The 15,058-nt window shown below is 44.2% G+C and overlaps 1 protein-coding gene across 11 annotated transcripts in view; it reads left to right on the top strand.

Moving 5' to 3' along the window:
* Positions 1 to 14,328, top strand: part of WDR31 (WD repeat domain 31) — a 37,549-nt gene extending 23,221 nt beyond the window's left edge. For 6 of the 11 annotated variants that reach the window (XM_055579385.1, XM_055579384.1, XM_055579383.1 and 3 more), the window contains 4 exons: positions 432 to 573; positions 1,954 to 2,116; positions 6,601 to 6,680; positions 8,653 to 9,903. In XM_055579385.1, the coding sequence (XP_055435360.1) occupies positions 432 to 573; positions 1,954 to 2,116; positions 6,601 to 6,680; positions 8,653 to 8,787 (520 nt within the window). In that variant the 3' untranslated portion in view covers positions 8,788 to 9,903. The other 5 variants (XM_055579391.1, XM_055579390.1, XM_055579392.1 and 2 more) reach the window with 4 other exon arrangements.
* The last annotated feature ends 730 nt before the right edge of the window (positions 14,329 to 15,058 follow it).

The following is a 15,058-nucleotide window of genomic DNA, read 5'->3' as shown; positions in this document are numbered from 1 at the left end:
TTGGCCAAGTCCTATAAATCTTCTGTGTCTGACTCTGGAATGATGCCTGCTTCTCTCCATCATGATATGTATCTTTGAAAATTTTTGTTAAATCACAGGCACAGAAATATTCTCTCTCGTCTGTTGAAAGTAGTACCCCAAGAGATCAAATTAACAAATTAACTTGAACAATTAAGATGCTTGGTCTATATTCCCATTAATTAGATCTCAAAATAGAAAGAACTCAGATGTCATTCAGTTTGGTTATTTCCTGACAGCTTTACCATCCCTGAGATTGATCTGGTTCCTGTTGCTGTTTTTAGGTAAATCCCAGCGCTCTGTTCTGACTTGCCAAAGCCCGCAAAGAGCCAAGACTTCGGCGTTTACAGGCAATTACAGGTGCACTTCAGCACATTTACTGCAAACTCATTCGCTGCCGTAATTTCTTTCAGACTGTGGGACCGTCGGGGGCTGCAGGTAGCTCATACATTTCCCACCCAGCAGCACATCCAGACGTACTGCGAGGTCAGTGAGGATGGGCACAAGTGTGTCTCCTGCAGCAGCGGCTTTGAAGGGGAAGGCTGTGAAGCGACGGTGAGAGACTGCGGGGTCCAGGTGTCGGGGTGCTGATGAGAAATGACTTCCTCTTGCCTCCTGCCTGTCCTGAGCTATACAGGCAGGCTCTACTACAGTCTCAGGCCTATTCCAAGTGCATACTATACACAATCCTTGGCATTCTGCATGCTTCTTTCAAGAAAACTCCATTGCCTAAGCTCTCTGCATCGGTCATAGAAAAGAGAAATGTGATGGGAGTCAAGACAGGAAGGCGTTAGACACAGAACCACCTGCTAATGTCCCTGATCCCAGTAGAATTTAGAAAAGGGATGAACTGATCGAAGAATCAAGTGTGTTCCCATTTTACATGTGGTCACAGTAAAGGAATTCAAGTTCTTTAGGAAGTTTGGGGCTCTAGTGTTGGTCAAGGGCCCACTGCATCCTGAACCCCTGTACCTTTCCTTGCAGTTAATTTCAGGATAGATTGCCTTGGCTCCTCCAGAGTACCTTGGATTTCTCACAGTAAAATATTAGTTAAAAGATTTATCTAGTATCCAAACAGGACAACTACAATTCCCATTTTATTGGACATTTATTATGTGCAAGGCACTGGGCTGAGCATATCATGTGCATTATCTCATTTAATCCTTAAAACAATCTTGCTAGTTCAGTATTATTATAGTTCCCATTTTACAGATGGAGAAATAGAGGCATGGCAAGTTGAAATCTCTTGTACAAGACCACACTTCTCATAAGTGGTAGGTTAAAGTGTTGAATCCCAGGCTTCTGATGTAGCATTTCTTCTCCAAGCTAAGCATTTGCATTTCCAGCTCCTACAATTATTCCTTGGACAGCGACTCAGTGTCCAGAGATTTCATTATTTTTTTGGACACAATCCATGTGCTCTTGTCTGTGAACATTAAGTGTAGTCTGATTAGTATCAACAGGAGTGGACTGGCAGGACTGTCGTCTCCCTTGTTATAGACTCTAGTCTTCCTATACCAAGAGTCAGTGTCTTGGTATTAAATCAGAAGGTTTGAACCTGTATATACTTATGAGAAGCTGTCCCTAACTGTGGTGTCTCCATGGGACCCACAGATGCCAGGAGGCTGGTATAAGGCCACTCTTGACCTGTTGTAGAAAATAGGCCACCCCCTTCTGTCCTTCCACTGTGCTGCCATGATGATAATGAAAAAGGCAACAACCTCAGGTTAAACCATCTTTAACCTAGCTTGTTTGACACATAGTCACTGCCTGACTAGATGGATGGATGGGAGGGATGAAGATAAGGGTGTCTGTGAGGAGGTAGGTTGAGGGAGTAGGGGCATCATGAGAGGCTTGGGAGAGGAAACTAGAGAATGAAGCATGTCTGAAGCTGGGAAATATGTATGCAAGCCAGCCCCTGTCATTACTTTGCAGCTGTGGGACCTAAGGCAGACACGGAGCAGAATCTGTGAGTACAGGGGACATTTCCAGACTGTTGCGTCCTGTATCTTTCTACCCAGAGCTTTAGCCTCGATGCCTGCAATTGCTACCTCATCACATGACTGCAAGGTGAAGATCTGGAATCAAGACACTGGAGGTAAGGAGCCTGCCTCTCAGCTCAGTTCACTTCAGTTCAGTCGCTCAGTCGCTCTGTGACCCATGAATCGCAGCACACCAGGCCTCCCTGTCCATCACCAACTCCTGGAGTCCACTCAAACTCATGTCCATCGAGTCGGTGATGCCATCAAGCCATCTCATCCTCTGTCGTCCCCTTCTCCTCCTGCCCCCAACCCCTCCCAGCATCAGAGTCTTTTCCAATGAGTCAACTCTTTGCATGAGGTGGCCAAAGTACTGGAGTTTCAGCTTTAGCATCAGTCCTTCCAATGAACACCCAGGACTGATCTCCTGTAGCATGGACTGGTTGGATCTCCTTGCAGTCCAAGGGACTCTCAAGAGTCTTCTCCAACACCACAGTTCAAAAGCATCAATTCTTCAGCACTCAGCTTTCTTCACAGTCCAACTCTCACATCCATACATGACCACTGGAAAACCATAGCCTTGACTAGATGGACCTTTGTTGGTAAAGTAATGTCTCTACTTTTGAATATGCTATCATGTTGGTTGGTCATAACTTTCCTTCCAAGGAGTAAGCATCTTTTAATTTCATGGTTGTAGTCACCACCTGCAGTGATTTTGGAGCCCCAAAAATAAAGTCTGACACTGTTTCCCCATCTATTTTCCATGAAGTGATGGGACTGATTGCCATGATCTTCGTTTTCTGAATGTTGAGCTTTAAGCCAACTTTTTCACTCTCCTCTTTCACTTTCATCAAGAGGCTTTTGAGTTCCTCTTCACATTCTGCCATAAGGGTGGTGTCATCTGCATATCTGAGGTTATTGATATTTCTCCCGACAATCTTGATTCCAGCTTGTGCTTCTTCCAGCCCAGCATTTCTCATGATGTACTCTGCATATAAGTTAAACAGGGTGACAATATACAGCCTTGATGTACTCCTTTTCCTATTTGGAACCAGTCTGTTGTTCCATGTCCAGTTCTAACTGTTGCTTCCTGACCTGCATATAGGTTTCTCAAGAGGCAGGTCAGGTGGTCTGGTATTCCCATCTCTTTCAGAATTACTGTCCACAGTTTATTGTGATCCACATAGTCAAAGGCTTTGGCATAGTCAATAAAGCAGAAATAGATGTTTTTCTGGAACTCTCTTGCTTTTTCCATGATCCAGCGGATGTTGGCAATTTGATCTGTGGTTCCTCTGCCTTTTCTAAAACCAGCTTGAACATCTGGAAGTTCACGGTTCATGTATTGCTGAAGCCTGGCTTGGGGAATTTTGAGCATTACTTTACTAGCGTGTGAGATGAGTGCAATTGTGCGGTAGTTTGAGCATTCTTTGGCATTATCTTTCTTTGGGATTGGAATGAAAATTGACCTTTTCCAGTCCTGTGGCCACTGCTGAGTTTTCCAAATTTGCTGGCACTTTCACAAATGTGCAGCACTTTCACAGCATCATCTTTCAGGATTTGAAATAGCTCAACTGGAATTGCATCAACTCCACTAGCTTTGTTCATAGTAATGCTTTCTAAGGCCCACTTGACTTCACATTCCAGGATGTCTGGCTCTAGGTCAGTGATCACAGCATCGTGATTATCTTCATCGTGAAGATCTTTTTTGTACAGTTCTGTGTATTCTTGCCACCTCTTCTTAATATCTTCTGCTCTGTTAGGTCCATATCATTTCTGTCCTTTATCGAGCCCATCTTTGCATGAAATGTTCCCTTGGTATCTCTAACTTTTTTGAAGAGATCTCTAGTCTTTCCCATTCTGTTGTTTTCCTCTATTGCTTTGCATTGATCGCTGAGGAAGGCTTTCTTATCTCTCTTTGCTATTCTTTGGAACTCTGCATTCAGATGCTTATATCTTTTTTTTTCTCCTTTGCTTTTCATTTCTCTTCTTTTCACGGCTATTTGTAAGGCCTCCCCAGACAGCCATTTTGCTTTTTTGCATTTCTTTTCCATGGGGATGGTCTTGATCCCTGTCTCCTGTACAATGTCACGAACCTCAGTCCATAGTTCATCAGGCACTCTATCTATCAGATCTAGACCCTTTAAATCTATTTCTCACTTCCACTGTATAATCATAAGGGATTTGATTTAGGCCATACCTGAATGGTCTAGTGGTTTTCCCTACTTTCTTCAATTTCAGTCTGAATTTGGCAACAAGGAGTTCATGATCTGAGCCACAGTCAGCTCCCAGTCTTGTTTTTGCTGACTGTATAGAGCTTCTCCATCTTTGGCTGCAAAGAATATAATCAATGTGATTTCGGTATTGACCATCTGGTGATGTCCATGTGTAGAGTCTTCTTGTGTTGTTGGAAGAGGGAGTTTGCTATGACCATTCTCTTGGCAAAACTCTATTAGCCTTTGCCCTGCTTCATTCCATATTCCAAGGCCAAATTTGCCTGTTACTCCAGGTGTTTCTTGACTTCCTACTTTTGCATTCCAGTCCCCTATAATGAAAAGGACATCTTTTTTGGGTGTTAGTTCTAAAAGATCTTGTAGGTCATCATAGAACCGTTCAACTTCAGCTTCTTCAGCATTACTGGTTGGAGCGTAGGCTTGGATTACTGTGATAGTGAATGGTTTGCCTTGGAAATGAACAGAGATCATTCTGTCGTTTTTGAGATTGCATCCAAATACTGCATTTTGGACTCTTCTGTTGACCATGATGGCTGCTCCATTTCTTCTAAGGGATTCCTGCCCACAGTAGTAGATATAATGGTCATCTGAGTTAAATTCACCCATTCCAGTCCATTTTAGTTCGCTGATTCCTAGAATGTCGACATTCACTCTTGCCATCTCTTGTTTGACCACTTCCAATTTGCCTTGATTCATGGACCTGACATTCCAGGTTCCTATGCAATATTGCTCTTTACAGCATTGGACCTTGCTTCTATCACCAGTCCCATCCACAGCTGGGTATTGTTTTTGCTTTGGCTCCATGCCTTCATTCTTCTGGAGTTATTTCCCCACTCATCTCCAGTAGCATATTGGGCACCTACCAAGCTGGGGAGTTCCTCTTTCAGTATCCTATCATTTTGCCTTTTCATACTGTTCATGGGGTACTCAAGGCAAGAATACTGAAGTGTTTTGCCATTCCCTTCTGCTTCTCAAAGATACATGATGTCCTACAGGTTTCTTTAAAACTCTTTCTTCCATTGCTCAGCATATACAGAGTCACTCATGTCCTGCCACTGTCCACCACCATAGTGGTTAAGAGATGACATTAAGAGATCAGACTCCCTGTCCAACTGGCTAGAAGCTGTCACCACGTAACCCCTGGTATCATGTACAGACACCTTCCTAAAAGCTCAAATATATTTGGTTCCTTCATTCTTTCTACCTGAAGTTCCTCATCATGTTTTAAGTTGTGATGCTCAAAATGTCTGGAAAAGAGAACAAGAATTTCCACTTTAAGATTCATTTTCAAGGGCTAAAACGAGAGCCTCAGTTTGGTGGGGGTGACGTATGGGGTCAGGATAGTCTCAGAAAGACTCTGGCCTCTCTTGACTCTGCAGCTGAGGTTTGGGATCGTAGTAAGGTCACGCAAAGCACTAGAGAAAGACACGCTTTGGGGAGCCAGCTCGCCACCGTTTCCTCGATGTGCTGGTGTGCCGGAGCCAGCTTCTACTCACTGACTGTTAAATATTCAGGAATATTTAATATGGTCATGGCAGGAGTATTTAACATCATAAAAATTGGCAAATGCTGTGAATGAAGGTTTTTTTTTTCTTTCCAAAAAGCCAGTTTACCAGCACCCCACTGTCTCCATACTATTCTGTCCTAGACACTGGCTTTTGGCAGACACAGGGCTAATGTTCATTTAGAGACCCTCAAGCCAAATCCCTTCGACAATCATCTCCCAGAAACTCAGCTCCTAGCAGGGGAGGATAGGGTCGCCCCCCTCAGACGTGTGGGGTCACGTCTAGCAGCTTCCACAGTGAGTGCATCAGGTACCCTGACCTGGGCCCTGGGCGTGTGGGAGGAGCAGCTGTTGTGGATTCAGGGATCGAAACCGAGACCAGGGAGGACCAGGTGTGAAAGCGCTGCTCTGCCCGCCAGGCGTGCACTTGTGCTCTTAGAAGAGCAGCCTGCAAGATGCTGACGGAGGAGAGTGGGTCAGCAGCCCCAAACTGCCCTGCAGGTGCCCTGTCAGCCTTTGTCCTGAAAGGACAAAGCAAGTCCCTGGGGCGCTGCAGCTGAAGATTGGTATCCTTACCTTTTGCTCTGCGCTTTGTTCTCTGGGCAAGCACCTGAGGGCAGCATTTTAACATGGCCTTGCAGTGAGGCCCCAGTTGTCCAGTGTACTTCCAGGTGGAATACGTCCTGTGCTGACAACCTGGGGTTGACTTCCCCACTGAACGCTTCTCTGAGGCACTGGATGCCTCTCTTACCTGGATTAGATGCGTATACATAGCACGTGTTTTATTTCTGTAGGTTTCTTACAAAGACGCCGCCTTTCATGATGTGGCACCCTTGGTCTAACATGCCGGCTCCCCCTTCCTCCCCAGCCTGCCTTTTCACCTTGTCTCTGGATGGATCAGGACCTTTGACTTCCCTGGCGGTGGCCGACACCATCTCCTTATTGTGTGTGAGTTTCAGCAGAGGAATTCACTTACTCAGGGTGGACCGCAGCCAAGGGCTGGAACTGCGGGAAGTGGCAGCATTCTGAGGCCAAGAGACCTTCAGTGGACAAGAGCAAACTGTGGCCCCTTCTTTCTCAGTGTGACTTTGTGTTTTTTCATGTTCTCTTGAGGGGAGGGTGATGTGGAGCTGATGTTCTTTGCTTAGGTTCCCTTGGAAGATATGTCAGTGTTAGAAGTCAATTTAAGTCAAAATCAGGTGCAGAGATTAGAAATACGGACTCAAATATGGTTCTCAATTGAAATTAAATCCAAGTACAATTTTTACTTGGGGGCTTTGGGGACTACTCTTTAAGAAAAGTGAGTTTAGGAGCCTCTCGCCTTTTGAGATGGCCCACACTCTTGTATCTGTGGAGTGTTTCTCCCAAGGCCATCTTACCTTCTGAGATGGACTGCATTATGTTCATGGAATGTGTATCTCTCTTAAAAAAAGAAAAAGGTTTATAGCTCAGAATGATGACCTGTGGGTGTAAGAGTGATAGGCCTCTGTCTGTGAGAGTCAGAACACAGGTCTGAGTCTACTGAACTGACCTTTTCCATGTCTCCACGAAAGAAAAGAGTGTAGCGGAGAGAGAAACTGTTGTGGTTGCCTCACAATTATCTAGATGGGAAAGGTTAGTGCAGCTCCATGGAAGAAATGGATTGCAGACATGAGATTAAGCTCTAATCACAGCCCCTTCCCAGTGTGAAGAGTCAAAGTTAGGGCCAGGAAGCAAAAGCCGCCCAGGCAAGCGCTGCATGAGCAGGAAGCCTGCGATGGCGGGCAAAGAGGCTGACAGCCACCCTGCCCGCCCGGAGTTAGACGGATCATCAGACCCATTCCACGGATACGGGAACCAAGAGATTAAGGCTAAGAAGAATTTCATTTGTGTATTTTAGTATCTTTACTTAGTTTTATATAACCCTTCCTGGGAGATGGCCAGAGTGAGGCAAAGGGAGTGCCTGCCATGACAATGGAACATGTAGAAAGAAGTAGAAAGATGGACTCAACTGTGCCAGCCACTGAGCCCCACCTCGGTGAAGAGGAGCAGAGTGCTCCCGTCTGTCTGGGTGGTCCCCAGGAGATCAGTCCTGAGCCTGGTGCTCACAAGCCTGCTTTCCTCCAGGGAAAGTAGACTCACTCCTGCCTCCAGGCAAGCCCACACATAAGGCAGCTGAGGCTTGGAAAGTCACTTTCTGACGAGTCCCAAAGAGTCCTCTCTGGCCCCTGCCTGACCCTGATACCTGTCCCTGACAGCCATCTTCCATGTCCCCCTCTTGCTCCTCTTTGGGGCCAGCTCCCCCATGCTGTCTCCAGCCATCGGAGAGGAGTATCTTAAGCTGATGCAAAGCATCAGACCCATGTTGGACTCTCCATTTCCCCATTCAACTGGATGATCTTGGGAAAGTTAAAAAACCTCAGTTTCCTCACTTAGAAGATGGAGTTCATAACCCTACTTTCCTCACAGGGCTGTTCTGAGAATTGGACCATGTTAAATGCCAAGCAAGCTGCTGGATGCTCACAGTTGGCCGCCCCAGCTCCTCACTGCCCTCTTTGCCCAGACTAAATGCTGTCCTTCCCATATGACACATTCACCACTTCTTCACCCATTCTCCTTAGATGGTGATTTCTAACCCTTCAGTCATTGTTCAGCTTCCCTGTGATCCCTTAAGTTACAGATTTTTGAGCCTAGAAGGACATGGTGAGAGAGGAAGAGGCCTCACCAAGCACCAACAGATGGCTGAACACACATATTCCCACTGTGGTTCTGCTAGTCCCCTGTCACAGATGAGAAAACTGAGGCCTGGGGACATGCAGTCCTCTGCCCGAGGTTACACACGTGGGGAGGAGCCCTTTGCCTCACCCCTTAGCCTCTGCATGATGTCACAAAGTCCACTTTAGAAATTCTTAGACCGTGACATTGTTTGTATCTTTTCTAGACCAGTTATCAACTTTTTGGCTCCAAGGAGATCCTCCTGACAAAGGGCCTGGGAGTAGTAGGTGTCTCCGGGAAAGTCCTGCTGCTGCTGCTGCTAAGTCGCTTCAGTCGTGTCCCACTCTGTGCGACCCCATAGATGGCAGCCCACCAGGCTCCCCCGTCCCTGGGATTCTCCAGGCAAGAGTACTGGAGCGGGGTGCCGTTGCCTTCTCCGGGGAAAGTCCTAGCGAGTCTTAAACTAGTAGTGCTACAACTGAGCCTTTTTTTCTAGGAAGAAGACAGAGGGTCTAAGGGAGTGGGTTGGGAGGGGGTCTCAGGGAAGACGAATTAGAGGGAATGTATGTGAGAAAATTCGGAGAAGGCAATGGCACCCCACTCCAGTACTCTTGCCTGGAAAATCCCATGGATGGAGGACCCTGGTAGGCTGCAGTCCATGGGGTTGCACAGAGCTGGACACGACTGAAGTGACTTAGCAGCAGCAGCAGCAGCCTGTGAGAAAATTAAAGGGCTCTGACAAGCCCAGTTCTATTACCAATTAAATCGTTTCCCTACAGTCTACACCTGCTTGATGTAAAAATTCTTTATCTGTGCATTTTAAGTAGAAAATAGATTCATAAATGCACATGTTTTTATAGGATTTTTCAGTCTTATATGCCCTGATGCATTCATTTGTTCATCGAACATCTCATTTTAGAGTCTATTCCTCTAAAACCACATAAGGGAACCTTCCAAAGACAGTTGACTTTTTTTTTCTTTTTTGGCCATACCACACACATGGCATTCGGGATCTTAGTTCCCTCACCAGGGATCAAACCCATGTCCCCTGCAGTTGAACTGTGGAGTCTTAACCACTGGACCACCAGAAAAGTACAGCCTTTTTCTATGAAAGTATTTAAGCCCTTGGAATCTGGCTAATTATATTGCAAATTTTTTTTAATTCATATATTTACTTATATAAGTTGAAAATATTTATATACTAATATTTAAGGAAAATGCATAGTGATTATTTATGACCTTCTTTTTAAAATATTTATTTGGTTTTTTTTAGTGGCTTAAACTATCTTATGAGGACCTTTATTTTTTCTAAAAGGTTAAAAATAACCTGGAAAAGGGTGTTTTCTTTAAAATAGCAGCATTTCTACCTGCAAGTATTGTGATGCAGTGAACATCTTTGGTATCCTCGCAGTATCGGACAAGTCCTGATTATCACTGACTTCCTGAACAATGATTATTAAAGAAGGTTCCTGAAGAATTCTGAGTTTACAGTCACCGAAACAGAAATAATAATATCTGATCTTTCAGGACAGCAGCAGAAATGTGCCTTCAGATGTGTGTTTTCAACATTGGTATTGAGATTGTTTTCAGTCTATAAGGACCTTTGTTTTGATACAGGGATTGCAAGTATAGAACTCAAGAAGAGGGGACTATAGAACTCCCCTTCCCTTCTCGCCTTTAGTCTTTCCCAGCATCAGGGCCTTTTCAAATGAGTCAGTTCTTCACATCAGGTGGCCAAAGTACTGCAGTTTCAGCTTCAGCATCAGTCCTTCCAATGAATATTCAGGAATTATTTCCTTTAGGATGGACTGGTTGGATCTCCTTGCTGTCCAAGAGACTCTCAAGAATCTTCTCCAACACCACAGTCCAAAAGCATCAATTTTTCTGCACTCAGCTTTCTTTATAGTCCAACTCTCAAATCCATAAATGACTACTGGAAAAACCATAGCTTTGACTAGACGGACCTTTGTTGGCAAAGTAACGTCTCTGCTTTTTAATATGCTGTCTAGATTGGTCATAACTTCTTCCAAGGAGCAAGCGTCTTTTAATTTCATGACTGCAGTCACCATCTGCAGTGATTTTGGAGCCCCAAAAATAAAGTCTGACACTGTTTCCACTGTTTCCCCATCTATTTGCCATGAAGTGATGGGACCAGATGCCATGATCTTAGTTTTCTGAATGTTGAGCTTTAAGCCAACTTTTTCACTGTCCTCTTTCATCAAGAGGCTCTTTAATTCTTCTTTGCTTTCTTCCCTAAGTGTGATGTCATCTGTATATCTGAGGTTATTGATATTTCTCCCAGCAATCTTGATTCCAGCTTGTGCTTCATTCAGCCCAGCATTTCTCATGATGTACTCTGCATATAAGTTAAATAAGCAGGATGACAATATACAGCCTTGATGTACTCCTTTCCCTATTTGGAACTAGTGTGTTGTTCCATGTCCAGTTCTAACTGTTGCTTCCTGACCTGCATACAGATTTCTCAGGAGGCAGGTCAGGTGGTCTGGTATTCCCATCTCTTTAAGAATTTTCCAGTTGGTTGTGATCCACACACTTAAAGGCTTTGGCATAGTCAATAAAGCAGAAGTATGTGTTTTTCTGGAACTCTCTTGCTTTTTTGATGATCCAACGGATGTTAGCAATTTGATATCTGGTTCCTCTGCCTTTTCTAAATCCAGCTTGAACATCTGGATTCACATACTGTTGAAGCATGGCTTGGAGAATTTTGAGCATTATTTTGCTAGCGCTTGAGATGAGTGCAATTGTGCGGTAGTTTGAGCATTCTTTGGCATTGCCTTTCTTTGGGATTGGAATGAAAACTGACCTTTTCCAGTCCTGTGGCCACTGCTGAGTTTTCCAAATTTGCTGGCATATTGAGTGCAACACTTTCACAGCATCATCTTTTAGGATTTGAAATAACTGGAATTCTATTACCTCCACTTGACTTTGCATGGCAGGATGTCTGACTCTAGTCCAGTGATCATTCCATCATGGTTATATGAGTCATGAAGATCTTTTTTGTATAGTTCTTCTGTGTATTCTTGCCACCTCTTCTTAATATCTTCTGCTTCTGTTAGGTCCATACCATTTCTGTCCTTTATCGAGCCCATCTTTGCATGAAATGTTCCCTTGGTATCTCTAATTTTCTTGAAGAGATCTCTAGTCTTTCCCATTCTGTTGTTTTCCTCTATTTCTTTGCATTGATCACTGAGGAAGGCTTTCTTATCTCTCCTTGCTATTCTTTGGAACTCTTCATTCAAATGGGTATAGCTTTCCTTTTCTCCTTTGCCTTTCACTTCTCTTCTCTTCATAGCTATTTGTAAGGCCTCCTCAGACAACCATTTTGCCTTTTTCATTTCTTTTCCTTGAGGATGGTCTTGATCCCTGCCTCCTGTACAATGTCACGAACCTCCGTCCGTAGTTCTTCAGGCGCTCTGTCCATCTGATCTAATCCCTTGAATCTGTTTGTCACTTCTGTATAATCAAAAGGGATTTGATTTAGGTCATACTTGAATGGTCTAGTGGTTTTCCTTACCTTCTTCAATTTAAGTCTGAATTTGGCAATACTATTCTGAATTTGGCAATAATGGTAATCTATTATCATTATCAATGGTAGTCTATTGATGGAGTCTGTTTTTTCCACCCCTTGTATCTGTGATGGCCTTTGACTTGGCTGACCGACAGAATGCAGAGGAACAAATGCTATGCAAGTCTGAGGTTCAGCCTTAGAGCTTGCAGCTTCACTTTTACCCTCTTGGAACCCTCTTGTTGCTCTGAGGCCTCCACACTGGAGAGGTGACTGAGGCCCTGTGGAAAAGAAGCCAGAACCACTACACAGATGAACAAGGTCTCCTTGGACCTTCCAGCCCTGCCAGACCCACAGCCGAATGCAGCCACTGATGACATCAGAAGAGAAACTGGACAACTAGCCACTCAATCATGAAGAACAACCAGTTGTTTTAAGACGCTAAGTTTGGGAACAGTTTGTTACATAGCAGTAGAGCTAAGTGAAACAGTTTGTGTTCTAATCTTGAGCCAAGTTTCTTTGTTTCAACATGTTTGCGACATAGATTCATATTGTTGGATAGTATTGTATTGTGTGACAATATTATAATTTATCCACTTAACTACTGATGGGCATATGGGAAGTTTCTAGTTTGGGATGCTTATAAATAGTGCTGCTGTGAACATTCTATTAATAAGTCATGTGATGAAATCTGCTTGCATTTGTGTTCACTGTATAAGCAGGGGAGGCCTTTCTGAACCATAGGTTATCTTACATGATCAGCTTTAGTAGATACCACCTCTTTTCTAAAAAGTTTGTCCCAGTTCACATTCCCACCAGCTGTAAGACATTTAGCAGAGTTTCAGTTCCATATCCTTGCTAACACTTTGTGCTCTTAAACTTTCCTTAAAACTCTCAGCTTTAAAGATGAGTGCAGGGACTTACCTGGTGGTCCAGTGGCTAAGACTGCACTCCCAATGCAGGTTTGATTCCTGATGAGGGAACTAGATCCCACATGCCACAACTAAGACTCAAAATATAAATAAGTAAATGAGTGTGTAAATGAAGACCGCAATAGGGAGGTGTCAGCTCTGTGAGCCAACATTAGAAAGAAGCTGGACCAACTGGTTTTGATTCTACCATTCTTCCTGACACGGCCAGTTAAGAGGCCAGAATTTAAAACAGAATCTTATATGCTCTATACTTTACAAACCACTTTCACAACCATAATTTCGCCTGAGTCTCCTAATAAAATAACCCTGGTATCAACTAGCACTGCATATCTAGGTGCTGAACTCAGTCTATCCAGAAATATTCCTTTGGAAACTGGCCTCCTTTATATGACTGATAACCTTGCTGACATTTAAAATGAGGCTGCATGGAACATTGTCCATGATTCACCCTAAGTGAAAAACACAGGTGACAAAACAGCCCCATACAGCCTCATCCTATTTTGGTAAAAACATATCTGCATATATGTCTATACTCATAGATGAAGGTCTGGAAGAAATTGAGCAAAAATATTAACGGTGTTATCTCTGCGTATTGAGCTTAAAGATGAATTTATTTTCTACTTTATGCCTGTATTTTTTTATAATGAGGATGAATTGGTTTCATTTTTAAAGTTTAATTATTTTTGAAATCAATAACACATTTATATAGTCATAATCAAGAGTACAAGAGGTTACACAGCAGTCTCCTCCTCATCCACATCTGCCTTCCATCTGGCTGCCTCAAGAGGTAACCAGTGTTCCAGCATCTGCAGAACCCTTCCAGAGACGTTTCATGCATACACTACAAGCAAACACATAAATTTAATTCTTCTGACACTTTTATGATAAAAAAAAGACTATTTTCATTTTGAAGAGAACGTTGTAGAACGTGTCGTGATGTGGAAAGATAAGTAGAAAGACTACACAGCAGTGCATGGAGCAGACATTTTATAATGGTAGTGCTGTGGTTGCTAAGTCGTGTCTGACTCTTGTGACCCCATCAACTGTGGCCTGCCAGGCTCCTCTGTCCATGGGTTTGTGTTTCTCCAGGCAAGAATACTGGAGTGGGTTGCCACTTCTCCAGGGGATCTTCCTGACCCAGGAATCAAACCTGGGTCTTCTGCATTGCAGGCAGGTTCTTTACCAACTGAGCTACAAGGTAAGCACCTATTTTATAATAATTTATGAAAAAAATTGTATATTTAAAATACTAAAAGGCTATATACCCAAATGTCTTGGTGGTCACTTCTGTGTGTAGGATTTGGGGATGTGGCCTGGGTTTAGGGTGTGGACCCCAGCACCACAATGCCTGATTCGGATCCCAGTCAGCCCCCTCTTAGCCTCACGGACCTGGGGCCAGGGACCTACCTGTGTCTCCGTGCCGTCACCTGTGAAATGGAGATTATATGATGGTAACACCTGCTCACAGAGCGTCATCAGAAATGTCACAGGTTCAGGTAGAGCCCCTCAAATAGTGCCTAGCATCGCTCCTGAGTATCGTATTATTATTCATCTGAGTCACCTAATTTTTCCATATTGCACATGTATTACAATAAAAGTTAAAGAGTAAATTCCCATGAGAGAAGGGAAACAGATGTAGAGGCAAGCGCCGATGAGAAAGTGTCACAGAAAAGCGTGCAGACCATGAGGCCCTGTGGACCCACCACGGAGGGTGGGGCCCGGCTTCCTGATTTTGACTGACAGCCCCGTGAGAGGGTCCCTTTGCCTGGTGCTGCCCGCTGAGCACTCCAAGAGCAGAGATGGACTTTGGCCATCTCTCTCTGGGCATTTGGAGAAGGCTTTTGAGACCTTCCTGGAAACTCCCCTGTCCCTTCCTTTTATAAACAACCTCTTGCAACTCTGCCACTGTCTTCCTTCCTGGCAGGGGTCACATGAGGAAAGACTCCAGAGTAAGTGTGAGGTCTTACCTGGCTGTGCCTGGCCCACCTCATACCAAGGAGCTTCGGGGGACCATTACTGCCAGCCCAATGTGGCAGAAGGTCTGGGGGTTTGGAGAATGAGATGCTTCACAGCCCAGCCGGAGGAAGAACTGTCCGATTACAGTTTTGAGTTTCCGAATACAATCCAGGCAGCATGGGCAGGAGACCTGTTGTCCTGTGTCTGCCTGGGGATAG

This window comes from Bubalus kerabau, chromosome 4 (assembly GCF_029407905.1).
Source record: "Bubalus kerabau isolate K-KA32 ecotype Philippines breed swamp buffalo chromosome 4, PCC_UOA_SB_1v2, whole genome shotgun sequence".
NCBI classification, from domain to species: Eukaryota; Metazoa; Chordata; class Mammalia; order Artiodactyla; family Bovidae; genus Bubalus; species Bubalus kerabau.
Note: the sequence above shows the minus strand (reverse complement) of the source record. Positions and strands in the feature narration are given on the sequence as shown.